The sequence below is a fragment of the Heterocephalus glaber genome, unplaced genomic scaffold (assembly GCF_053883595.1).
Source record: "Heterocephalus glaber isolate CG9 unplaced genomic scaffold, H.glaber_assembly_v1.0 deba00001547, whole genome shotgun sequence".
NCBI classification, from domain to species: domain Eukaryota; kingdom Metazoa; phylum Chordata; class Mammalia; order Rodentia; family Bathyergidae; genus Heterocephalus; species Heterocephalus glaber.
Window position 1 is genome coordinate 7363126 of NW_028258340.1, and position 26090 is coordinate 7389215.

The 26090-nt window shown below is 37.7% G+C and overlaps 1 protein-coding gene across 17 annotated transcripts in view; it reads left to right on the top strand.

The window, feature by feature from the left end:
* Positions 1 to 26090, top strand: part of Cask (calcium/calmodulin dependent serine protein kinase) — a 381402-nt gene that overhangs the window by 235116 nt on the left and 120196 nt on the right. For all 17 annotated transcript variants that reach the window (XM_087189842.1, XM_004850000.4, XM_004849999.4 and 14 more), the window contains exons 7-9: positions 525 to 700; positions 6784 to 6906; positions 25084 to 25167. In XM_087189842.1, the coding sequence (XP_087045968.1) occupies positions 525 to 700; positions 6784 to 6906; positions 25084 to 25167 (383 nt within the window). The remainder of the gene's footprint in view (positions 1 to 524; positions 701 to 6783; positions 6907 to 25083; positions 25168 to 26090) is intronic.

Sequence of the window (26090 nt, forward strand, 5' to 3'; positions counted from 1 at the left end):
AACAGGATTTCAGATTTAAATCAATATTCCAAATAAAAGTTCTCTGCATTAGGTTTCCTGGGGAATTTCCACTTGGCAATCAAAAGTTACGTTTTTGCCATGGTCTTTTTCTCCCTCCTGCCCTCTCCTCTCCCTGACTCTGCCTCTGCCAGAGGCAGCCCTCTCATCTCTTTCCTGGGCTGGTACAGACTCTGCCTGCTAACTCTTGCACCTGCCTCTGCTCCAAATTAGAAAATTAAAACTTCTTCATGAAGCAAGAAATACATGAGTGTCTACTATGTAGCATGCAGAATTCCAGAGGGAGTACCAGGGTCCTGGGCTTGAAAATTTCAAGAGGTGATTCATAAATCATTTTTTTTCCTTCTGTTAACTTCATTTAATGGGGAGAGGAGGTGAGAGAAAAAAATATATATATAAAAACTTTTTGTTCAGATTGTTATTGTTCTATTATTTTCAGTTTTCAAGTAGAAAGCCTTATTTTATGTAAACAGTTTTCCTTACTACTATCATTGTTTTAAATGTAGGGCGCGTTGGAACACCTCACTTTATGGCCCCAGAGGTGGTCAAAAGAGAGCCTTATGGAAAGCCTGTGGATGTCTGGGGTTGCGGCGTGATCCTTTTCATCCTGCTCAGTGGTTGTTTGCCTTTTTACGGAACCAAGGAAAGATTGTTTGAAGGCATCATTAAAGGAAAATATAAGGTAATGTAATTTGATAATTTTATTTTTCCACTGAAATCAAATTATCCTGAAAAGTGTGTTTTTAAGTTAGTGTCTGTCTCTGCTCATGGTGGGCTGCCACTCAGTTACCCAATCAGAAGAAAGCTCTCTGTTTACAGGGTGGGCCCAAAGCCTGGTGAAGAGTAAGTTTTCTGAGATGCTGTCAGCTGAACTATCATCCAGATGAAGAAAACTTCTGTGGCCCTTCTTTATGTAGTTGAAGAAAGGCCTTCATTTTTAAAGTGTTTAGCTTAATTTGGCAAGTTAAAATGAAAATATCATCCAGGTACTTTTAGTCATTCCTTATCTTAACTTTAAATATATGCCAGCACAACCAAAACTTTTACCATTTACATTGCAGGATAAATGGAAATTGCCAGTATCACAACTATAATTTAGAAGTATTTTCATGTGACTTAAACATTCGTATTCTTCTTTGGCCACTGTGTGTCCGAAACCTCGTGTGTTGTCACAGATTGTGATTATTGAATTATTACTTTCATTATTAAAAAATGTGAGTCATTACTGACATTGTGAATGTCTATATCAAAAAGACCTAAGGACTGTTAGAAAGTAAATAAGCTAAAGGTCGATTTCACTACTCCAGCTCTTTTTAAGGCCCCTTTTGCCCTGTAGCACCACATACAGCCAGCGGGGACTAGGGGCCTGGGCAGGGAAAGTGTGGCAGGGGTCCGCCTGTCAGGCCAGGGCAGTGTCTGCTGGGGAAATTATTTTTCTTCCCATTATTATAGAAACTTTCTACTCATTTAAGGTTTATGTAACACAAGATTCTCAAACTGTGAGGCTCCAAAGTTCTCTTTTCAGTTCCTCAGCAATGTTAGAATTTTATATGGGACTTAAAAAGAGAGAGGGAAGGAAGGGAGGAAAGGAGGGCAGGCAAGCCAAGGCAAAATAGTTTCAGACTTGCAGCCTTATCCTTTTAAGCCATAACAAAAGCTTGTGAGAGTGAAAATGGTGTAGACTTTGCCTTGTGCACCATCAGTTCATCAGTGCATACAGGTTTGTTGTCTTGGTTTGGTTTGGTTTGGTTTGGTTTGGTTTGGTTTGGTTTGGTTTGGTTTGGTTTGGATTGGTTTGGTTTGGTTTGGTTTAAGATGTCTGCCAAAACTCTGTAATAGAGAAAGACGTTTCAAGTATAGATTTTTCTTCTTTTCCTAAGAGTCAGTTGCCCACTGAGCTATAAAATCAGTATTTTGAAAGTAACCAAATACCTCAGGAAATTGCTTATAAGTAGCCATCCCCCTCGAGTCCCTGCAAATTGTGAGTAGCTATCAGGAATGCACAGCCTGGGCTTTCTGGCTGAATTTTGCCAAGTCCAGTGAACTAACTAACATATGGAAAGATATACAATTAGTAATTCATCAGCATAATAATAATACTAGCAATAATGGTAGTTAACTGAAACTTAGCACTTAGTATTGCCAGGAACTGCTCTAAGCACTTTTTCAAAATTTTGTTCTATTCATACATGTTTGCAGTACATGTAGTTTACAGTCATCTTAGGGAATGGTTACATGAACGTACTACAGTTTGTTTCTTTTTTTAATATCCTTCCCCTACCCTCTTCCTCCTCCTCCAGCTCCCCATCCCAATTTTTTTTTTTTTTTTGGTACTGGCGATCACTAAATCCCCAGCCCTCCCATCCCAATTTTTATTCTTGTTGATATTAATCTTAGGACATGTTATGGTATATAATATTTACATTAATTGAGGTTATTAGGATCTTGTACATGGCACATCTTTATTCTTATTTCCCCTTCCCCTCCTCCTCACTCCTTGCCCTTGATCCTTTGGTCCTCTTCCCTATTGTGAGAAATCTACCCCCGTGTCGCCTTCTATTCATCCTTTATTCTTCTCTTTGTGCTTTGCTTCACTCAAATGAGAGATACCATATGGTATTCAAGCTTGTGTGTCTGGTTTATTTCACTTAACATTGTATTTTCCAGGTGCATCCATTTTCCTACAAATGTCTAAAATCTGTCATTCTTTATAGCCGAGTAGTATTCCACTACATATAGATGCCACATTTTCTTTATCTAGTCATCTGTTGATGGGTATACAGGCTGCTTCTAGGATTTAGCTATTACAGGTTATGCTGCTACAAATATTGGTATGCATGTCTCGCTGTAGTATGATGACTTCGGCTCTTTGAGGAAGATACCTAGCATATATAGGTGAGTCACATGGAATTTTCTTTCTAATTTCAGTTCTTTGAGAAATCTCCTTACTGATTTCCATAATAGTTGTTACTAGTTTGCATTTCCATCAGCAATGAAGGAGGGTTCCTTTTTCACCACAGCCACACCAGCATTTGTTGCTTGATTTCTTAATGATTGCCATTCTTTCTGGAATAAAATGGAATCTTAGGGTTGTTTTAATTTGCATATCTCTATGGCCAAAAATGTTGAACATTTTTTCATATATTTGTTGACTATTTGTATTTCTTGTTCTGTGAAGTAAGCATTTTAGTTATATTAACTCATTTAATCCTGTCAGCAATTTATGATGTAGGTACCATATATTTAAATCTCCCACCTGCCTTTTTGAGTTAGAGGCATTTGCTAACTATAGAATCGTCCTTTGTGTTTGTTCAGTTGCTAGACTGCCTAGTTCCCAAGGCAATGTGCTTCACTCCAACAGTGTCTGGTATTTGATTTTTGTCTATTTTTAAAATACTGAATAGTTATTTTTGTTTCTTGGTTACAAACTTAAGACTGTTCACAATGCCCACAAATGAATTTTAAAATTCCTTCTTCCAAAGAAATAGTAACGGTACTATAGTAAGATGGATGGTGGCAGCTATATCATAATTTCTGTACCTAGGTGAGAAATTTATTTACTGTTAGTAACTTTGCTGTTTTATTTGGCTAATCTTGCCTCTTAGTCATGACTTTCCTTACGAAAGGCCTGGGTTTTCAACAGCTTAGTTTGAAGTATAGATTCATCTCTGCTACCTACAATGAACCTCATGAGTCTTTAAATATATCCATATATATATATATATATAGTATATACACTGTGATATGATTCTGTCAGTATTCATTTTTACTTTTTATTATAGAAATTTTTAAACAAACAAAAAGAGTGGAGAAGCCAGGCATGGTGGTGTATGCCTATAATCCTAGCACTTTGGAAGGCTGAGGCAGGAGGATTGTAAGTTTAGTTGCCCAACCTGGGCAATTTAGTGATTTAGCAAGACATTGTCTCAAAATAAAAAAAATTTAAAAAGGGCTGATGATATACCTCAGTACAGATGCCCTGAGTTCAGTCCCCAGTACTGGTGGGAAAAAAAGAGTAGAGAACCCTAGCTTCAATAGTTAATATATATAGCCAGTCTTTTTTTAAAATTTACTTAGCAGTGCATTCTTAGAATTTATTGCTGACAACATCTTCAAAGCATTATATTACAATTTAAATGTGGATTTCAATTTACCTAAGATATGGTATTTAAAGAAATTGCAAATGAGTATATTATGCAAATTCTTAGCTGGGCATAGTGGCACATGTGTGTAATCCCAGTACTTGGGAGGCTGAGACAGGAGGATCACTGTGAGTCTCAGGCCAGCCTAGAGCTACATAGTGAGTTCAAAGCCAACCTGCACCACAGAGTGAGACCCTGTCTCAAAAATCCAAGGGAAACAAACAAATAAACAAAAAAACATTATTTTCCATTTTATTTTTAGAGATCATAGAATGTTCTTTCTTTATTTTTTTATCCCTTTCCCCTCTGCTCCTTTCTCTCTTCCATCTCTTGGTCCCATTCCCTTTTGTTCTGTATTTGTATTCTACATAGTACTAGATTATTTTTAACTAGATCTCAAAAAAAATCATTTCAGAACCCTGGTGGTTCTTAACAAAAGAACTGTTAACAAAATCCTTGATCTTAATGGATATTTTCAAGAAGAATTAGATGACATCTTTTAAATACAGTTTCTTTGAATTATAGGCTACTACTCCTCTTAAAATCATTTTAATTTGACTTTCATTCTCATTTGCTAGCTTAGTGGATGTTTTAAGGTAAATGTCAGAGACTACCATTTAACTGAAATACATACTAACATTTAAACTCAATTAAAATACTTTTTAAATAAAGTACAAAAATAGTATTTCCCTAACTACTTATATTTATATATATGGTGCAGGGGCATCTCATACCATTGTCACAGGTAGCCAAGTGGTACCTACACAGCAAGGTTCTAAGATACATAAATGAGATTGTTTTATTGCCTAGTTTTGTTCCCTTTTATAGACTCAACCTCCTAAATTAATTTTATCTACTAGGAATCTAAAACCCTGTATTGGACTTCCTCGTAAAAAGAACAGGGAAGTATCGTTCCAAACCTTGGCTCATCTCAGAAATCTTGCCATCATTTCCAGATGATTTTTCAACCCCTTTGCCAGGGAGAAATCATTGAGACTTTCAAGAGCACATCAAGACCAGGAGAGAAGGGAGCTGGGCCTTTTATTTGCATACCCAACATTCACAGCAAGCCTTCCAGAAGATTCCCTGGTTTCAGCCCTCCTTCCCTGAAACAGGCCTGCAAGCTGCTACATAACCAGCACTTCAGGCACTTCTTGGGTTTTAGCCTAGGAGGGCTCCCTCCTGTGTACTAGCCCCACTGTGCTGTAGCACAGGCCCTGTTAAAATAGAGACTTGTTTTGGTGTTCCTGTAAAAAAGAAAAAAGCACATCAATCCCAAGTTGGGAAAGGGAGAGAAAGACTATCAAGCCCTGTCTATTTACTCACTTCCTTATTCCAAACTGGTCAGTTGACCACAGTTCCAGTGGGATGACAATATTCACACCATCTCATGACGTTTACCTTCATGGGATTTGACAGACAAAAGTGACTGCTATTTGGAATTCTGCCTGTTTGGAAAAGAAAATGGAACAGCCCCCACTTTTAAGAGCTATCCCTAACATGGAAACACTTTTCCTTCCTCATCTACCCTTAGAAGTAGGACACCGCCCCTTAGCTAGAGCTGTGTCTGTTGCTAGCCCTTGGCCAAATTGAGTTAATTCCTTTGTGCTACGAGGGAAGTACTGTGATTTCATTTGGCTTTAAAGTGTTGTAAAGTTCATTCTCCATCTTTCTCCCTTAGAAGGTAACATAGGTCTTTACTGATTAAAGCCAGGACATTGGGCTGGGGGTGTATCTCAGTGGAGGAGCGTTTGTGCTGCATGTGTGAGGACCTGGGTTCAATCACCAGCACCAGAAAAAGAAAGAGAAAAAGCTATGACATTGCTTAAGTTCCTGTCATCAGGCAGCTATCAGCTCTTCCAATCCCACAGCTTCCTGATGCCGAGTAGGGAACGAGGCCCTACTCCATCCCTTTTTTTCTGATTTCTCAGCCACGTCCCCTTTCCCGGGAGCCTTCTAGCTTTTTCTTTACAGACCCTTACTATCTCCCAGAAGTCTTTCACACAACTCATAATTGTTTTTGTTTGATTTTAGTCAGTTTACCTTGTTGTTTAGTTGTTACATCTATAAAAGAAAGACAAAAGTAACTTCACTGAGGACAGTGTATGAGTGAATTAGTTATTTTGTAGCGTTATAATAATAGTATCTTTTCCTAAATAATGAAATTTATATAATCTGACCAAAATATCCTATTAATGATTTTTCATACCTTTACATTTACGGATCCTAATTTTACAAACATGTTTTTAAAATGTTTCTTTAATTTCAAAATTTTATTTCAGTCCTTTCTGGATCATGATGTGCTAGTCTCTTTAGCTGAAATGTCTAAAGGTAGAAACTGGAATCATGAGCATTCTATCCTTTAATTACTGAAAATATAACAATACGATAACAAGAACATGCATGGAATATTTGCTGTTGCGTATTCTCATATAATGAACAATAAAGCATTGTTTGTCCTTTTCTTTCTCAGAAAGCAAGCCTTTTAGAAGCAGATTGCTGTTCTTTGCTCTGAGAATTTTATTCACACTGAAACAGTATAGGAATATTAAAGACAGTAATAATAATAAATGTTAATTTCTTGCTGAGGATAACTATGTAATTTTCCTTTTCTTCTCTTCAGATGAATCCAAGGCAGTGGAGCCATATCTCTGAAAGTGCCAAAGACCTAGTTCGTCGCATGCTGATGCTGGATCCAGCTGAGAGGATCACTGTTTATGAAGCACTGAATCACCCATGGCTTAAGGTATGTGAACCCACAGGTCGCCAGCCACACTGTGTTTGAACACTTACGGTGACCATAGTGTATTGCTCTATAAGGTGACTCTTTTCACCTTTTCTTTTTCTAACCATTTTCCATTAGTTTTTATCATCTTGTTTGCTGTTCCTGCACATTATCTACAAACATTCAAGTGGCAAGTAGCCAGCAAACAAGAGTACAAGAACAAATTAAGACAGAATACCAAAAGAAGGCCTGTTTGTTCTCTGCCAGTGTGTCTTTCAAAGATGCAATCTGAACAACTAAAATAATACTATATTATAATAAAGTGATTAACTATTTTCAGTGTGGCCATGTGCTTTAACTTTTGCAATAAATACTAGATAAGAATTTACTGTCCTCTAGAAAAGGCACATTTTAGGAAATCTTTTTATATTCCTTCCATCTTTCCAATGAGTATAAAGAAAACCTATAACTTGAGGCATAAATGAAATAGTACTGTTTGATTAAAATATACAATTCAGTAATTCTAAGAAATTCTTACTGTATAGGTAAGAAAACTAGTGCTCTGAGAGGTTAATAATCTTGTCCTGCCCCAAAAATATCTTGCCCCAAGTTACAGAAGTTGTCGATGTTGGAACCAGGATTTTAATTCAGCCTATCTACTTCCCTAACATATATATACCAGATTCTGTCATTTTCACTTACTCAGTGACATTGTTCCAACACTTTTCTCCTTTCCTGAGTCATCAGTTTTCTGTCTCTTTTGGATCTAACAAGCTATAATTTATATGCATATTTACATATACCTTCTCATGATCCTACAACCTCCTGCAGCTTCTGCCCGTATTCTCTGTTTGTCTTAATACCAAAACTCATAGACAGGGTCCTCTGTGCTCACTTCCTCCAACTTCTCCCATCCTTTTCTCTTGAACCCTCGTTAGTCATGGTCACAGTCCTACCAACTTCACTAGAACAGCTCTTGTCAGGCTGGGAGTGTAGCTCAGTGGTACAGCACTTGCCCAGCATACTTGAGGCTCTGGTTTCTATCCCCACCACCACAAAAACAATACAAAACAAATAAACAAAAAAACCCAGATCTCATCAAATCACTACTGACCTTCACGTTGTTAAGTCTAAGGGTCACATCCCAGAGCTTGTCCTTTGTGGCCTCTCAGCAACATTGGACATCCATCCTCCTGAAACACTTATCTCTGCTTGGCTTCCAGGACATCTGATCTCCTGGTTTCCCAACTACCACTCCGGCTGCACCTCCTCAGATCTTGCTGATTTGTCCTCATGTCTCCTCACTTATCTCTTGAGGTTGGAGTGCCACTGGCCTCAGGCCCTGCTCTTGCTCTTTTTCTCCATCTATACTCAGGCCCTTCAAGACCTTGACTAGTTTTCTTGGCTTTGAATGCTGTCTGTACACCAGTGACTCTTTTTTTTAATTAATTTTATTGGTACATTTTATATATACAATATAATGACATTCATCATTGGAAATTTGTACCTTTACATAATGAGAAATTAGAGACATTTATAGCTAAATGGATACACATTGAGGTAATACTCTTAAGTGAAATAAATAGGACACACGTGTAAATACCAGTGACTCTTGAATCCTGGCCTCTCTTCTCAAATATTTTTTTCTTAATCTGCTGTACAGCTTGATTTCCTGAGAGCTTTCTGTTTTCACTTCTTTCTACTTTTCCCTTCTCTCACTCAGTTCCTGTCATATTGGCCTCAGATCACAAGCACATTCATGCCTCAGCCCCTCTGTGTTAGGCATGCCCTTTCTCTAGAACACTCTTCCCCCAGATGTCTTCCTGGCCTATTCCTCACCATCTTCAGATCTTTGCTTACATACTGGCTTCTTAGAAAAACGTTCCCTGACTGCTCTTTAAAATTTGAGGGAAGGAATGCTCCCACCACCAGAATTCCTGTCCCCCATCCCTGCTTTATCTTCTCCACAGCATGTGACACCATAAGAGATGTTCCTTATTTGTTTATTGTCTGTCTACCTCATAAAATATAAGTTGCATAAGGATAAATATTTCGAGCTCTGGGTTCACGTCTGCCTAGAAGCTGGAAAGTATCTGGCATGTAGAAGGTGTTCAACAAATATTAATGATGTAATGAATGAATGAATGTTCACTATATTATATCATCTTGTTCCCTAGAGTTTATACAAAACAATAAGATATTAAAACATAGCTTAATACTATATCTCGGTGACATGGAATAATATTACAGAACAATTTTGGAATTCCAGTGGATCTTGATTTTCCTTAAGAACATTATTTTTCCCCATGCATTTAGCCCTCTGGCTGAATTACTCCTGATTTTCCACAGAAAAGAGTAGATAAATAATTCTTAGATACTTTCTTCATATTTTTCTCCCAGATATGAAATGTTCTCAGCTGCTTTTCTCACTTTTCTCCTAATGGGAATTTTTTGTTCATTAGCAGCTAGTCTAAATGCCAAATAGCAATTAAAATGGCAGCCATTTTAGTCATTTTTAAGATCCTTTTGAAAATGTTTTAACACTTTCATAATCAAAACTTATCTTAACTGAAAGTGTAAATAAAGACTAAAAGGTATAATAGGCAATGTGAAATAGGAAGAAAAGGGGCAAAGGGGAAGGGGAAGTGGGAGGGGTAGGGGAAAGGAAAGAAGGGAACGGAATTAATATGAGAAAATGGAAACAAAGTCTTTGTAAATAGGGAGGGATGGAGGGGTTGAAGGGAGGGCAGGGGAATGGGGAAAAAATAAGAACCAAGAGAGATTATGTAAAGGTACAAATTTCCAGTGATGAATGTCATTATATTGTATACCTAAAATGTACCGATTAAATTAACTTTTAAAAAAACTTATCTTGACTAATAACATTTATTGTTGGAAACTCTTATCCCTGCCATTGATTATAGTTCTTCTTCTACATAATCTGAACTCCATACATAGTAGATTGCTGGCACCACAAAGATAAGAGACAAGAATGTTAGTAATTTAGACAAAAAAGTTCAGAAGGTTGTTTGAGATTAGTGTCATGTGCCATATCTGAGCTAAGTTTAACTTCACTGCTTATATGTCCTCTGAAGATGGAGAAATTCAACAAGAAGGTTATCTAGCTGGCAGGAGCAAGCTTCTGTTGCATTTCAATGCTTGTCCAGGTATATTTGTAACTCAGTATAGCAGATGTAAGTGATGTTGATTTGGAATGACTAAAATTTAAGCTAAGATTTAATTCTGAAAAAATCCTGACTAACTGCAAAGTGAAGAAATAAATGATGAAAATTCTCGTAATGGAAAGTGCCCAAAGTCATAATACCATTGGTTTGTGTCCAAAAAACCAAGAATTAAGTCTTTGATAAAAATAAATAAAAAGTCCTATTTAATCATTTCATGTCAAAAAATTTGAATATTAGATCAGGTCATATGTGAATGTCTTATAATTATTAAATTATATCTGCTTAACGCCTTTACCAAAATTAATGATACTTGCTCTAAATATTCATTCCAACAAAAGTAAGCCAACTAAGATTATGCTTTTCTCATTAGGACTGAGTTCTTCTCACACCCTTTGTAGTTCACCATATAGACTTGTAAAATTTATTGACTGTAATAAAAGGTGAAAAGGTATTTATATCAAGCGAATCAATTTGGATTTTAGAAAAATCAATAACACACCAATTAAATGTATATTTAGCAACTAGTATACACAAGAGACTGTGAATCATGCACTTTCTCAAAATGCAGGAAATATTGTTTTAAAAATTTCCTAAATTCAAATCACATTATTATTTTTAGTGTCAAGGGGATTATTTAATCCAGAAAAAATATTATTTTAACTCTTGCCTCATTTATAATGCCTTGAGGTTTTGTTACTGCTTTCTGGCTTTCTGGTAAGAAATACTTTAATAGCTTTTTAATCTTGTGATTTCATCGACTTGGAAAATATCAGAAATTAAAATTAAAGCATAATTTTATCTTAAAAATCAAACATATTTTGGGCTTTGTCATTATCTCCTTGTCCACGTCACATTAATGAATGGTACATAAAAAAGGGATTCACCAAACAGAGTTTATGGTCACAAATAAAATAAACCTCGCAATCTGAGAGAGAAAGGCATAGCCAGGCTGTGAAATAAATTTCAATTGATGATGATGTAAACTAAAGACACAGGAAGGGTTCTGTGGGGGCAGCCTCCTCTTGGGCTTTTCTTGGGGCTTAGTTTGTGTACATTCCTTGTCCTTGGAATTTCTGGGTTACAGGATGCTCTCACACCAAGGCCAGGGTATGTTAGAAGACAAAAAAAAAAAATTCCAGTATCAGCACAGGATTGCCCTAGGATCCCTGCCCAGTCTACCTTCTTTTCCCTAGCCTTAAGAGTCTTCCATTAGTTATTTTATGTATTATATGCATGGTTTTTAGAGTAATTGGAACTCCGACTAAAGCAGTACACATTGGGAGAAAATGAATAGGGAGTGTTTCAAAGATCAACTCCAATACTCATTTGCTGTGCTAGAATCTAGACATGACATGCATCTTTCAGGCTGCTTGCCCTGGTCTTCCCAGCTCATCTGGTATCAAACTTCTAGTTGTTGACTCCAAAAACCTTGGTATGTGGTAGTGTCATTGACTCCTCTTTCTCTTACATCGCATGACCAATCTGTGAGAAAATCCTTTTCTCTTTCTGCAAAATATATGCAGAATAAAGAACTTCTGATATTTGAAAGACACTAATAAGAGAATGAAAAACAAAATTACAAACTGAGAATGAATATTTGAAATTTATATATCTTATAAAGGACTTATATCTGCAATATGTGAAGAATTCTCAAAACTCAAGGAGAAACCATACAATACAATTCAAAATGGAATGAGATTTGAATAACACTTCAACAAAGAAGATACATAGGTGCCAGATAAGCACAAAGATCTTCACAATTATGAGTCATTAGGAAAATACAAATTAACAGCAGAATGGCTAAACTAAGAAAGACTTACTGTACCAAGTATTGGCAAGGATATAAAACAACTGGAACTCATACACTGGCTAGTGGGAATGTAAAATGGTACAGCCACTTTGGAAAACAGTTTGACAGCCTCTTAAAAAGTTAAACATATTCCTATCACATGGCCCAGCCATTCTACTCATAGATTTGCCTATATATAATACTCAAAAAATGGAAACTACCCATCAACAGATGCAAGGAAAAATTATGGTGCATCCATACGATGGAACCCTACTCAGCAATAAACAGAAATGAACTGCTAACAACTTGGATGAATTCAAAATCATTATGTTGAGTGAAAGAAGCTGGACAGCACTGGGCACATACTGTATCATTCTGTTTATATAAAGTTTAGAAAATATAAACTAAGCTATAGCAACAGAAAATAGATCAGTGGTTACCTGGGGATGGGATTGCAAGGGGCATGAGAAAACTTGGGAATAATGGATGTATCTTTTATCTTGCTTATAGTGATGGTTTTATGGTTGTAGATATATGTCAAAATTATCAAACTGTACATTTTAAACATATGCAGTTTATTATGTGCTAAATTTACCTTAGTAATGCTTTCTGGGGGGAAAAACCCAAAATATATTCAGAGTCTATCTCTCATCTTTTTCATTGTTTCCCTCTGGTTTCATCCACCATCATCTCTCACTTAGATTACTGCAGTAGCCTCTTAACTAGTCTCCCTGCTTTTTTTAAACTCTCATACCCTCCCAGTTGATTCTCAGCACAACAACCAGAGTACTCCTTTAACCTCCCAAAATAAGCAACCCAATCAAAAAATACGCAAGCAAAATGAATAGACATTTCACAGAAGTACATATAGCCAATAAATACATGAAGAAATATTCAACATTACTGGCCATTAAAGAAATATAAATGAAAACAACACTGATGTTCCATCTTACTCCAGAAAGAATGGCCATCACCAAGAAATCAAATGATAACAAATGCTGGAGGGCCGGGGATTTAGCTCAGTGGTGCCGTGCCACCTACCTCGCAAGCGCAAGGTCTTGAGTTCAATCCCCGGTATCAAAAAAAAAAAATGCTGGAAAGGCTGCAGGGAAAAAGGAACCCTTCTACACAGTTGGCCGGAATGTAAACTGGACAACCATTATGGAAATCACTATGGAGATTTCTCAAACAACTTAAACTAGAAATTCCATTTCACCCAGCTACTCCTAGGTATCTTCTTGAAAGAATTCAAGTCATATCACAGAGATTCATGCATACTCATGTTTATGGCAGCACAATTCATGATAGCTAAACCTTGGAAGCAGCCCATATGTTCATCAGCAGATGAGTGGAGTGAAGCTCAGCCAGTCCCAGCACCTGGAAGGAAGCTCCCCCACTGCTATCCCAGGCTCCTAGGGCCAAGAAGGTGAGCCAGTCCCAGCACCCGGAAGGAATCTCCCCCACCTCCATCCCAGGCTCCTAGGGCAGTGAAGCTCAGCCGGTCCCAGCAGCCGGTCCCAGCACCCAGAAGGAAGCTCCCATGCTGCCATCCCAAGCTCCTAGGGCACAGAAGGTGAGCCGTGTGGGTGCCAGAAGCAACCCCCCCCCCGTGGAAATGAGAAGACACATAAACAAGCCTCGAAAACAGACTCCCAGATCACCTACAGCAACACCAAAGGGAAAAGAAATGGAGCACTCTGATACTCAACCACCTGGACTCTCTGAACTGGCAACAAAAGAGGATCTGGGAAAAATGAAATCAGAAATAATTACTCAGATAATAGCAAAGATTTTGCTCATGGTGCAAGACATGATTAATAAATCTAGAGAGGACAGAACACGCCGAATCAGCCCGCTGCAGACAGGCAGCCACCTGGCTCCACACTCCAAAGACACACAGGACACCAGACCACCAGACCAAGGTCCCACAGAACACGCCGAGTCGGCCCCCTGTAGACAGGCAGGTCTGCCCATGCCCTACCGAGGTCCTGAGTCGCAGAGAACACGCTGGATCAGCCCTCTGCAGACAGGCAGGTCTGTACACGCCCTACCGAGGTCCTGAGTCGCACAGAAGACACCAAATCACCCCGCTGCAGACAGGCAGGTCTGCCCATGCCCTGCCAAAGTCCTGAGTCGCACAGAACACTCCGAATCGGCCTGCTGCACACAGGAAGGTCTGTGCACGCCCTACCGAGGTCCTGGGTCGCGCGGAAGACGCCCAGTCACCCCGCTGCAGACAGGCAGCCACCTGGTTCCACACTACAAAGACACAGAGGACACCAGACCACCAGACCAAGGTACTGAGTCTCGCTGTTCCCGGCCCAGAGGTAGGGGCTTCTGAGCCGTCGTCCCACTGCTCCTGGTCCAGAGGACAGGGCTTCCCAGTCACCATCCCTCCCGCTGCCCCCAGCCCAGAGGAAAGAGCTTTTGGGCCATCTTCTGTCCCACTGCTCCTGGCCCAGAGGAAGGGACTTCCAGGCCACCATCCCTCCCACCCCTCCCGGCCCAGAGGGAGGGGCTTCTGAGCTGCCATCCCACTGCTCCTGGTCCAGAAGAAGGGGCTTCCCAGCCACCATCCCTACCGCTGCTTGCAGCCCCTGTCCCACCTCACCCAGCTCAGAGGAGGTAATCCGTGCAGGTGCTAACAGCCCCCTGGCCGAGTCGAAATGAGAAAACACGTAAATAAGTCTCAAAACCAGACTTCCAGATCACCTGCAGCAACCCCAAAGGGAAAGGAGATGGAACACTGTGATACTCAACCACCTGGACTCACTGAACTGGCAACAAAAGGGGATCTGGAAAAAATGAAATCAGAACTAATTTCTCAGATAACAGGAGAAATTCTGCCCCTAGTGCAAGACATGATTAATAAATCTAGAGAGGAGCTGAGGAACATGATGGAATCCCAACATAAGAAACAAATGGAATCCATAAAACAGATGCAAATAGATTTCCAGGACATGAAAAACTCCATTGAAAGTCTACACAGCAGAATGAGCCAATATGAGGACAGAATTTCAGATATAGAAGATAAGATTGCAATTAGTGACCAGGAAAAGAAAAATTGCTTCAAAATTCTAAGGGAACATGAGAAATCAATCCAGCAGCTGCTAGATGATGCAAAGAAGAATAACATAAGACTGATTGGGCTCAATGAAGAAACAGGAGAGAGTGGAGATGACATAAAAAATCTCTTCACAGAAATAATGGCAGAAAACTTCCCAAGCAGGGGGAAAGAGCTTGACATACAGATAAGTGAGGCATGTAGGACTCCAAATAGCCTTGATCAAAACAAATCTACATATAGGCATATAATTGTTAAGATTCCAGAAACCCAACAGAAGAAGAAAGTTCTCCAAGCAGTCAGAGAAAAGAAACAAATCACATACAAAGAAAAGCCTATCAGAATCACAGCAGACTTCTCAATGCAAACCATCAAGGCAAGAAGAGCTTGGAGTGACATATTCGAAGCCCTAAAAGAAAACAGCCTCCAACCCAGATTGATGGACCCTGAAAAACTATCTTTCAAAATGGATGGAGAAATAAGATACTTTCATGACAAAGAGCACCTTAGGAACTTCATGAATACCAAAGCAGCACTCCAAAGAATTTTACACAATATCCTAGGAACAGACATTGAGGATCACAGCCCCAGGAAGCAAAGCAGAATGAACCCATCTGGCATGACAAGAAATTAAATGGAAAGGGCGAGAACCCAACAAAAAGAAAAAGTCATGGCAATGGCAAGTCAATACGTTTCAGTTATAACCATCAACGTTAATGGTCTCAATTCACCAATCAAAAGAAATAGACTGGCAGAATGGGTCAAGAAGCAAAATCCAACAATATGCTGCATACAAGAAACACACTGAATTCAAAAGGAAACTCATAGACTGAAAGTTAAAGGGTGGAAAACAATACTCCATGCGATGGGAACCCGAAAAAAAGCAGGAGTAGCTATCCTCTTTGCAGATCAAGTAGATTTCAAACCAACACTGATTAAGAGAGACGAAGAAGGACAATACATCCTTGTAAAGGGAAGAATCCAAGAGGAAGATATGACGATCATAAATATCTATGCACCAAACACTAGTGCACCCAACTATATAAAAGAAATACTAATGGACATGAAAAGTCATATATGCACTAATACAATTGTAGTGGGGGACCTCAACACCCCACTGTCACAAATAGATAGATCAACTGGACTAAAAATAAGTAATGAAATACTAGAACTCAGTCGAACTCTTGAACAAATGAACTTAACAGATGTTTCCAGAGTCTTCCACCCCACAAAATCAGAATACACATTCTTCTCAGCTGCACATGGGTCATTCTCCAAAATAGACCACATACTCACACATAGAACATGTTTAAGTAAGTGCAAAGGAATTGAAGTTATCCCCTGTAGATTATCAGACCATAGTGCAATGAAATTGGAGATCCATAGCAAAAGAAACTCAAAAAATTTCATAAACACATGGAAATTGAACAACACACTTCTGAATAACCAATGGATCACAGAGGAAATTAAAGAAGAAATCAGACAGTTCCTTCAATTAAATGACAATGACAATACAACATATCGGAATCTATGGGACACAATGAAAGCAGTCTTACGAGGGAAATTCATAGCAGTGAATACACATATTAGGAAAACAGAATGAGCCCAATTAAACAACCTGATGCTGAACCTCAAGCTTCTAGAAAAAGAAGAGCAGGACAACCCCAAAGCTCATACAAGGGAGGAAATTATAAAGATCAGAGGAGAAATCAACGCAATGGAGACTAAGAGAACAATACAAAAAATCAATGAAGCCAAGAGTTGGTTCTTCGAAAGAATCAACAAAATTGACAAACCTTTAGCCAACCTTGTCAGAAAAAGGAAAGAAAAGGCCCAAATCCATGCAATTAGGAATGAAAAGGATGAAATTACAACAGACCCAGAAGAAATCCAGAGGATCATCAGTACCTCCTTCCAGAACCTATATGCCAATAAGATGGACAACACAGAAGAAATGGACAGATTCCTAGACACATATGAATTACCAAAGTTGAACGAAGACCTAAAAATTCTGAACAACCCAATATCAACCAATGAAATTGAAAATGTAATTAAAAACTTATCAACTCAGAAAAGCCCGGGTCCTGATGGCTTCACTGCTGAATTCTACAAGACATTTAGAGAGGAACTGCTGCAACTACTGTTTAAACTCTTCAATGAAATTGAAAGGGAAGCAATACTCCCAAAATCATTCCTGGAAGCAAGCATCACCTTGATCCCCAAAGCAGAGAAAGACCCAAGCAAAAAAAGAGAACTATAGGCCAATCTCACTAATGAACATAGATGCAAAAATCCTTACTAAGATACTGGCAAATAGAATGCAGAAGATCATCAAGAAGATCATACACCCTGAACAAGTGGGATTCATCCCAGGGATGCAGGGATGGTTCAATATAAGAAAATCAATCAATGTAATACACTATATCAATAGAGCCAAGGACAAAAACCATATGATTATCTCCATAGATGCAGAAAAAGCATTTGGCAAAATCCAACATGCATTTATGATAAAAACTTTACAAAAAATTGGAATGGATGGTCTCTACCTCAAACTGATAGAAGCCATCTATGAAAACCAACAGCCAGTATCATACTAAATGGTCAAAAACTGAAATCCTTCACACTAAAATCAGGAACAAGACAAGGATGTCTGTCCACTATCACCACTCTTGTTCAATATAGTTCTGGAAACATTAGCCACAGCAATTAGACAAGAGAAAGAAATAAAAGGAATAAAGATAGGTAATGAAGAAGTCCAATTGTCATTATTTGCAGATGACATGATACTCTATATAGAAGACCCCAAGAACTCCACCAAAAGTCTTCTAGCCTTAATAACCAAATTCAGTCAAGTAGCTGGCTACAAGGTCAACAAACAAAAATCAATAGCTTTCCTCTACACGAATGTCAGACTCACTGAGAGAGAAATAGGGCAAATAATTCCTTTCACAATAGCGTCCAAAAAGCTGAAATACCTAGGAATCATCCTAACGAAAGAAATCAAAGACCTCTTCTCTGAAAACTGTGGCACTCTGAAAAGAGATTGAAGATGATATCAGAAAATGGACAGACATCCCCTGCTCCTGGGTAGGAAGGATTAATATAGTGAAAATGGCCATACTTCCAAAACTGCTATATAGATTTAATGCAATTCCAATTGAGATCCCAGCAGCATACTTCATAGACCTTGAGAAAACAATCCAAAAATTCATTTGGAACAAGAAGAGACCCAGAATAGCAAAAGCAATTCTAGGTAAGAGAGACATGGCAGGGGGTATCACAATCCCCAACCTGCAACTCTACTACAAAGCTACTGTGATAAAAACAGCATGGTACTGGCAAAGAAACAGACTTGAGGACCAGTGGAACAGATTAGAAGATGCAGAAACAACGCCAGACATACTCAGTCATCTCATCTTTGACAAAGGAGCCAAACACCCTCACTGGAGGAAAGATAGCCTCTTTAATAAATGGTGCTGGAAAAATTGGGCTTCAACTTGCCAAAGATTAAAACTAGACCTGTATCTCTCACCATGCACTAAACTAAAATCAAAATGGATTAAAGATCTAAATATTAAAATAGAAACTCTGAACCAGTTGGAACAGAGGTTAGGTAGAACCCTTGAAGACATCGGTGTAGGAAGAGATTTTATGAACAAAGCCTCAGCTGCCCGTGAACTAGCACAAACAATCAACAAATGGCATCTCTTCTTATTAAAAGGCTTCTGCACAGCAAGAGAAACTACCAGCAGTGTGAAGAGACAACCCACAATGTGGGAAAAAATCTTCACCTGCTCTTCCTCAGACAAAGGTCTACTATCTCGAATCTATAAAGAACTTACAAAGATCAGACCTCCCAAATCTAAAGACCCAATCGAAGAATGGGCATCTGAAATGAACAGACATTTCTCACACAAAGAAGTAGAAATAATAAATAAATACATGAAAAATGTTCAACATCACTGGCCATTCGAGAGATGCAAATGAGAACAATGCTGAGATTCCACTTCACTCCAGAAAGAATGGCTGCTATCATGAAATCAACCAATAACAAATGCTGGCGGGGCTGTGGGGAAAGAGGAACCCTGCTCCACTGCTGGTGGGAGTGTAGACTGGTGCAACCACTGTGGAAATCAATACGGAGATACCTCAAAGAACTATGACTGGAAGTTCCATTTAACCCCGCTATTCCACTGCTGGGGATCTTCCCCAAAGAATTAAAAGAATCATACCACAGTGATATATGTGCACCCATGTTCATAGCAGCGCAGCTTCTAATAGCTAAAACTTGGAAACAGCCCAAATGCCCATCAACTGGAGACTGGATAAAGAAAATGTGGTTTTTTTATAAAATGGAGTACTACTCAGCCATAAGAAATGAGACATTAGAGACATTTATAGCTAGGTGGATGCACATTGAGGTGATACTCTTAAGTGAAATCAATAGGACACACGTGTAAATACCGAATAGTTTCTCTGGTGTGAGAAAATGAAAGTGTAAATAAGGACTAAATGTATGTGAAATAGGAAGAAACGGGGCAAAGGGGAAGGAAGTGGGAGGGCTAGGGGAAAAGATAGAAGGGAATGAGATTAATATGAGAAAATGGAAAAATAGGAACAAAATCTTTGTAAATAGGGAGGAATGGAGGGGTTGAAGGGAGGGCTGGGCAAGGGTGAAAAATAAGAACCAAGAGAGACTATGTAAAGGTGCAAATTTCCAATGATGAATGTCATTATATTGTATACCTAAAATGTACCAATGATTAGAATGAATGATCGATAATATAAAATAGGAAGAAAAGGTCCAAAGGGGTAGGGGTAGTGGGAAGGGCAGGGGAAAGGAAAGAAGGGAAAGGAAAAATGATGAGAAATGGAAAAAATGGAAATAAAGTCTTTGTAAATAGGGAAGCGTGGAGGGGGTTAAGGGAGGACTAGGAATGGGGAAAAAATAAGAATCAAGATGCATTATGTAAAGGTACAATTCCCAATGAGAAATGTAATTGTGTTGTATACCTACAATGTACCAATAAAAGAATTTAATACAAAAAAAAGGAAATACAAATAAATCTAGAGAGGACACATAAAAAAATAGAGGATCTGAGGAACATGATGGAATCCCAACATAGGAAACAAATGGAATCCATAAAACAGATACAAACAGATTTCCAGGAGATTAAAAACTCCATCGAAAGTCTGCACAGCAGAATGAACCAATATGAGGATAGAATTTTACATATAGAAGATAAGATTGCAATACTGAGGAGGAAAAGAAAAATTGCTTTAAAATTGTAAGAGAACATGAGAAATCAATCCAGCAGCTGCTAGACGATGCAAAGAAGAATAACATAAGACTGATTGGAGTCAATGAAGAAAGAGGAGAGAGTGCAGATGACATAAAAAAAAAACTGTTCACAGAAGTGATGGCAGAAAACATCCCAAGGAGGGGAAAAGAACTTGACATACAGATAAGTGATGCATATAGGACTCCAGCTAACCTTAATCAAAAAAAATCTACACATAGGCATATAATAGTTAGGATTCCAGAAATCCAACAGAAGAATAAAATTCTACAAGCAGTGAGAGAAAAGAAACAAATCACATACAAAGGAAAGCCCATCAGAATCACAGCAGACTTCTCAATGCAAACCCTCAAGGCAAGAACAGCTTGGAGTGATGTATTTCAAGCCCTAAAGCAAAACAGCCTCCAACCCAGATTGATGTACCCTGCAAAGCTATCTTTCAAAATTGATGGAGAAATAAGATACTTTCATGATAAAGAGCACCTCAGGAACTTCATGAATACCAATCTGGCACTCCAAAAAATTTTAGACAATACCTTAGGAAAAGACAATGAGGATCAAAACCCCAGGAAACCTAGCAGAATGAATCCATTGGACGTGACAAATTAAATGCAAAGGGGGAGAATCCAACAAAAAGAAAAAGTCATGACAAGGCTTTTAAAACTTTTGACTTCATCTCCCTAATGAGTGTATAATTCAATCTTATTATTGTACTGATTAGTATTTTTCTGATTCTAGAGTTGCACACCATTCCTTGTGCTATACTGGCTATTTATCATCTTCTTATGTCTACATTTTAATTGGGTTGTCTATTAATGATCTCTAAGAATTCCTTATATATTCTCCTCATAGGTTATATGCATTGTAAATATGGTCTGTTGAAGGACTACTTTTCATTTTAATGATGTCATTTAAAGTTCTAAATTTTGATGGAATCTCAGTTATCAATTTTTTTTCTTTTATACATCATGTTTTTGTATCCTAGGTATTTCTTGCCTACCCTGAATTCATAAATATTTTCCCTTATAATTTCTTCTTAAAGTTTTATTTTTAGGCTTTCTTATTTGCGTTCATAGATCCCTTCAAGTTATTTTCATGTATGGAAAAAAAGGGTTGAGGTTCATTTTTTATATACGGATACCAGGTGTTCTAATGCCATTTGCTGAAGACACTGTCTCTTCCTTGGCTCTTGAATCGAGTTTATATTCTATAAAATGCCAATGTTAAATAATCTTTCAAAACTCAGTGGACCATATATGTGTGGTTCTATTTCTAGATTCTCTGTTTTATTCCAATGATTTATATGTCTTTCCTTATACCAGCAGTGCCTTGATTACTGTAGCTTTAGAAGAAGTCTTAAAATTGGGTGCTAAAAGTCTTCCAACACTGTTTTTGTTTTTGTTTTTGTTTTTGGCTTTTCTGGGTCCTTTGTACTCCTACATAACTTTTAAATTTCAATATCCAATTCTTCATTTATAGCAAGTATACACAGACCTGAATTTTTATATATACCTTGTGTTTTCTAATCCTGCTAAATTCAAGTACAAGTTCTAGGGGCTCCTAGAGATTTCTTAGTATTTTCTCTGTAGATGATCGTTTCATCTACATATAAAGATTTTGCTTCTGCTGTGCCAATCCTATCCTAGTTGTGTCATTTTATTGCCAGACTATTTTGGTTTAGACCTATGTTTCAAAGTCTAATGGACAGATGAAGAGTAGGCATATATGCCCTTGTTCCCCACTTTAGGGAGAAAGCATTGTATCGTCTCGAGTCATAGAAGGAGTTTTTGTTGGAAGTATGGAGTACATGTCTTTGATCTGTTGAGAAGGCTCTGTTCTACTTCTAATCTCCTGATAGCTTTTACCATGAACAGCTGTAGAATTTAGTCCAATACTCTTTCTCCAACTAGTGACAGGATCATATGGCTTTCTCCTTTCCTCTGTTAAAATGATGACTTTTGGGGGTAGATCTTCCAGTGCTGAACCAACACTGCCACCCCTGTAACAAAACCACTTTCTACATACTGCCAGATCTGACTTCTAAGAGTTTGTTTTCTTAAACAAATTCCTATCTATGTTCATACTTTTTTCTTCTATTATCTTTATCCAGGTTTAGGATTAGCACAATGTTGATTTCCTAAAATGAGGGGAGAAGTGTTCCTTCTTTTTTCTGCTTTAATTGTTTGATATAATTTATCAGTTAAAATGTATATGAGCCTGCTGTTGTCATATAGGTAGGTTTTCAAGCTAGGAATATACTTTCTTTAATAGGTGCTATTCAAATTTTATATTCCTCCAGAGTTAGTTTCATTAATTTGTCTTCTAAGTTACTTCTTAGAAGTTGTCAAATTTATTTCAAAACAGATTTTTGTAATATGCTTTCTATATCCTTTTAAATTCTGTAAAATCTGTGGTAATGTCTCCTAGATCTTAATATTGTAATTTAAAAAATGTAGAACTGATATTGTGTAACAGGAAGAAAAGGTCTAAAAGAGTAGGGACATTGGGAGGGGTAGGGGAAGGGAAAAAAGGGAATGGAAAAAATATGAGAAGAGGAAAAAAATGGAAACAAGGTCTTTGCAAATAGGGAAGGGTGGAGGGGGTGAAGGGAGGGCAAGGGAAGGGGAAAAAATAAGAACCAAGAGACTCATGTAATGGTACGAGATCCCAATGATGAATGTAACTGTATTGTATACCTAAAATGTACCAATAAAGTTAATGGGGGAAAAAAAAAGATGAGTGGATACGGAAAATGTGGTATTTACACACCATAGAGTCCTACTTTGCCATAAAGAAAGATAAACTAGAGTCATTTGTGAGTCATCAGATACACAAGTTTAAATATCACAGTTTCTCTTATGTAAGAAACACAGAGGAAAATAAATGATAGATAATAGAAAGTAGAGAGATACATAGATGGTTCTCAAAGTGGAAAGGGATCAAGAGATGGAGGGAGGGGAAAGGGAAAGAAGGGATAAGAGATGAAAAAAAGGAATTGGGATGTATTATGCACACGCACCAATTCCACACAAGGAATGTAAACATTATGTACTGCAAACATGTCCAAAAAGAAGGAAGGGGATCAGGGAATGAGGGAAGGGAGAGAGGGGAGGGAGGAAGGAAAAGGAAAAGGGATGAAAAAAGGAATTAAAATGTGTTGTGTGCATGTGCCAACTTCCCCCAAGAAATATAAACATTATGTACTATACACACGTACTAATAAACTTTTTTAAAAAGAGATAGAGGGGGAGATGAAAAAAGAATTAAGATGTATTATCTACATGTAGCAACTCTGCATAAGGCATGTACAAACATGTACTAATAAAAAATAAAAATTGAAAAAAATAGGCCGGAGATTTAGCTCAGTGGTGCTCCTGTCTGCCTCGTAAGCATAAGGTCCCAAGTTTGATCCCCGGTACCAAAAAAAAATTGAAAAAAATAAAATCTTATTTTTTAAAATCTCAAAAAAAAGTTAAATCAGATAATGTCACTCTAGCTCCAGAAACCCATAGTGGCTCCCTCTCCCACTCAGAATAAAAGCCAAAGATACTTCACAGTCTGCCCCGGCCTTGTCATGTCTTCGATCCAGTGTATTCTCCCAATCTCTCACTTCACACATCAGTATCTTGCTGCTTCTTGAAAATTCCAAACATATCCCTCCTCCGGCCTTTGCATTGGTGGTTCTCTCTGCTTAGACCACTCCCTCACCTTTTTTGAATGTTGCCTTCTCAGGCCTACATAGACCCCTGCTATTTTAAATTGCGGTGCACCCAACCCCTCTTAATCTGCTTTCCTTTTTTGTTTTATTCAGTACACTTTTGTTATTCTGTAATTTACCTTTTTTGTATTTTCTCATCTTTTCTGACTAGAATATGAGCCTCGTGAGGTCTGGAATCTTTTTTTTTTTTTTTTTTTTGTACCAGGGATTGAACTCAGGACCTTGTGCTTGTGAGGCAAGTGGCAGAACCACTGAGCTAAATCCCCACCCCTGGAATCTTTGTTAGTTTTATTTGTGTATCTCAAGCATATAGAACAATGCCTGATATATTTTACAAAACAAATGAATGCTTGTAGTATGTAAATCTTCAAGCTACGTTGACGAATTAGAGAACAACCAAGGGGAAGAGAAGAATGACAAGAAAAATGGAAGCAACTAGGAATGTTATCTCAAAGAACAGATTTAGTGAGCACATGGTTCCCCTCTACTCAGTGGGAAAGGTATGTTTGCTCTGTGTCAGCCCAGAAGACAAATCTGGCCTAAACAAGTCAAGTGTAGGCCCAGGCTGAGAAAGAATATTTGCAAATTGCTCTTTCTTAAAATTCTAATGGACCACTACAAAGTAATAATCTCTTACCCAGCAAGGTCAGGAAGAATGATCATCCATCAGGAACTGAAGAGGACCCGGGGAAATGGTTGAATTAGATGGCCTTGAGAAGTTTTTTCTAGTTGGAAGATTCTATGACTTTTGTAGTCCAGTTATTCCTGACAATACAGACTGCTGAATCAGTTGTGCAGTTAATTTTTCATATGTTTGTTTTGCCTAGCAAAAATCCTGTCAAAGACTTTCACAATAATTGTGATTAATTATTTTAGCCACATAGGTATATATCTGAAAATTAGATGTCCTATTATTTCAGTCCTTTATTATTGCTGAAAACAAAACATTATTTTACTATCAACTTTAACTTTCATATTCCCTCATTCAGAATGCTTACCAGTATCTTGGAATAAAATCTCCAGTCTCCTAGAATTCAATCTAGCTTCACGTTTAAGAATTTGGGCTTTATTGTTCCTTCTGGATTAAGCTTCTTCACTTTTGTAAACAGTTATAGATGTTTATTACCTTTCTTCTTTTATAGGAGCGGGATCGTTATGCCTATAAAATTCATCTTCCAGAAACAGTAGAACAACTGAGGAAATTCAATGCAAGGAGGAAACTAAAGGTAAGTTAAATCAGCAAATACCAAACAGATATAGTTGATAATAATGTTTTTATTCTGTTTTGGTACCCCATAAATGTACCATACTATTGGCCATTATTTTTGTTATAGCTAAATTCTCATTTCCAAGTATTACCACCATTTCAATAAGATTCTGGTTTTTAAAGTCATTTAAGATAATATTTCAATATGAATCGTAAGAAAATTTTTTTAAACTGGAAGATAAATTATACTCTAGATTTGGTTTGTCCTTAAAATTCATAGCAGAGATGTAGTTACATTATTATCCATTATTATTTAATATGAATCATCTATTTTTTCAAACTTGAATATTTTGACAGAAAATGTGTTTTAAGTTTCATTCAGTGTTAATGGAAAGAACACTGAATGAACACTGATTTAGGGTTGAACAACCATCACAAAGCAATAAATAAAATCTACCCATACATTAATCTACTAGAAAATATTTCCAGCTCACTTTCCTTACCTTTTCTTTATTCCTTCTAGGTCTCTTTCTGTCTTTCACCACTATTCCTGTTCTCCACCCCATCAAAAATAAAAACAAGCAAAATGGCAGTTACCCCATAGGGAATCTATTTGACTTCAGAAAGTTCTGGAAAAGACCCAACATTAAATAGTAGAGTTTTTCCGGCTCTGGGAGAATATGCTATGAGACAGCACCACCCTACCCCACCCTGCCCCAGGGTAACAGGAAGCTATTATATTTTTGTCTTAAAATTAATTTAAATTTTACTTTTGGTGTGAAAATGTTAACTCTGAAATAGGGCAAACAATTCCTTTCACAATAGCATCCTAAATAAATGAAATAAAAGCCCTAGATAAATGAAAGACTAATAAATTCAGTATTCTTGAATTTAAAAAAAAGAAAATAACTCTGTTCTTTAAGTGGTTGATTGGATAGTAGT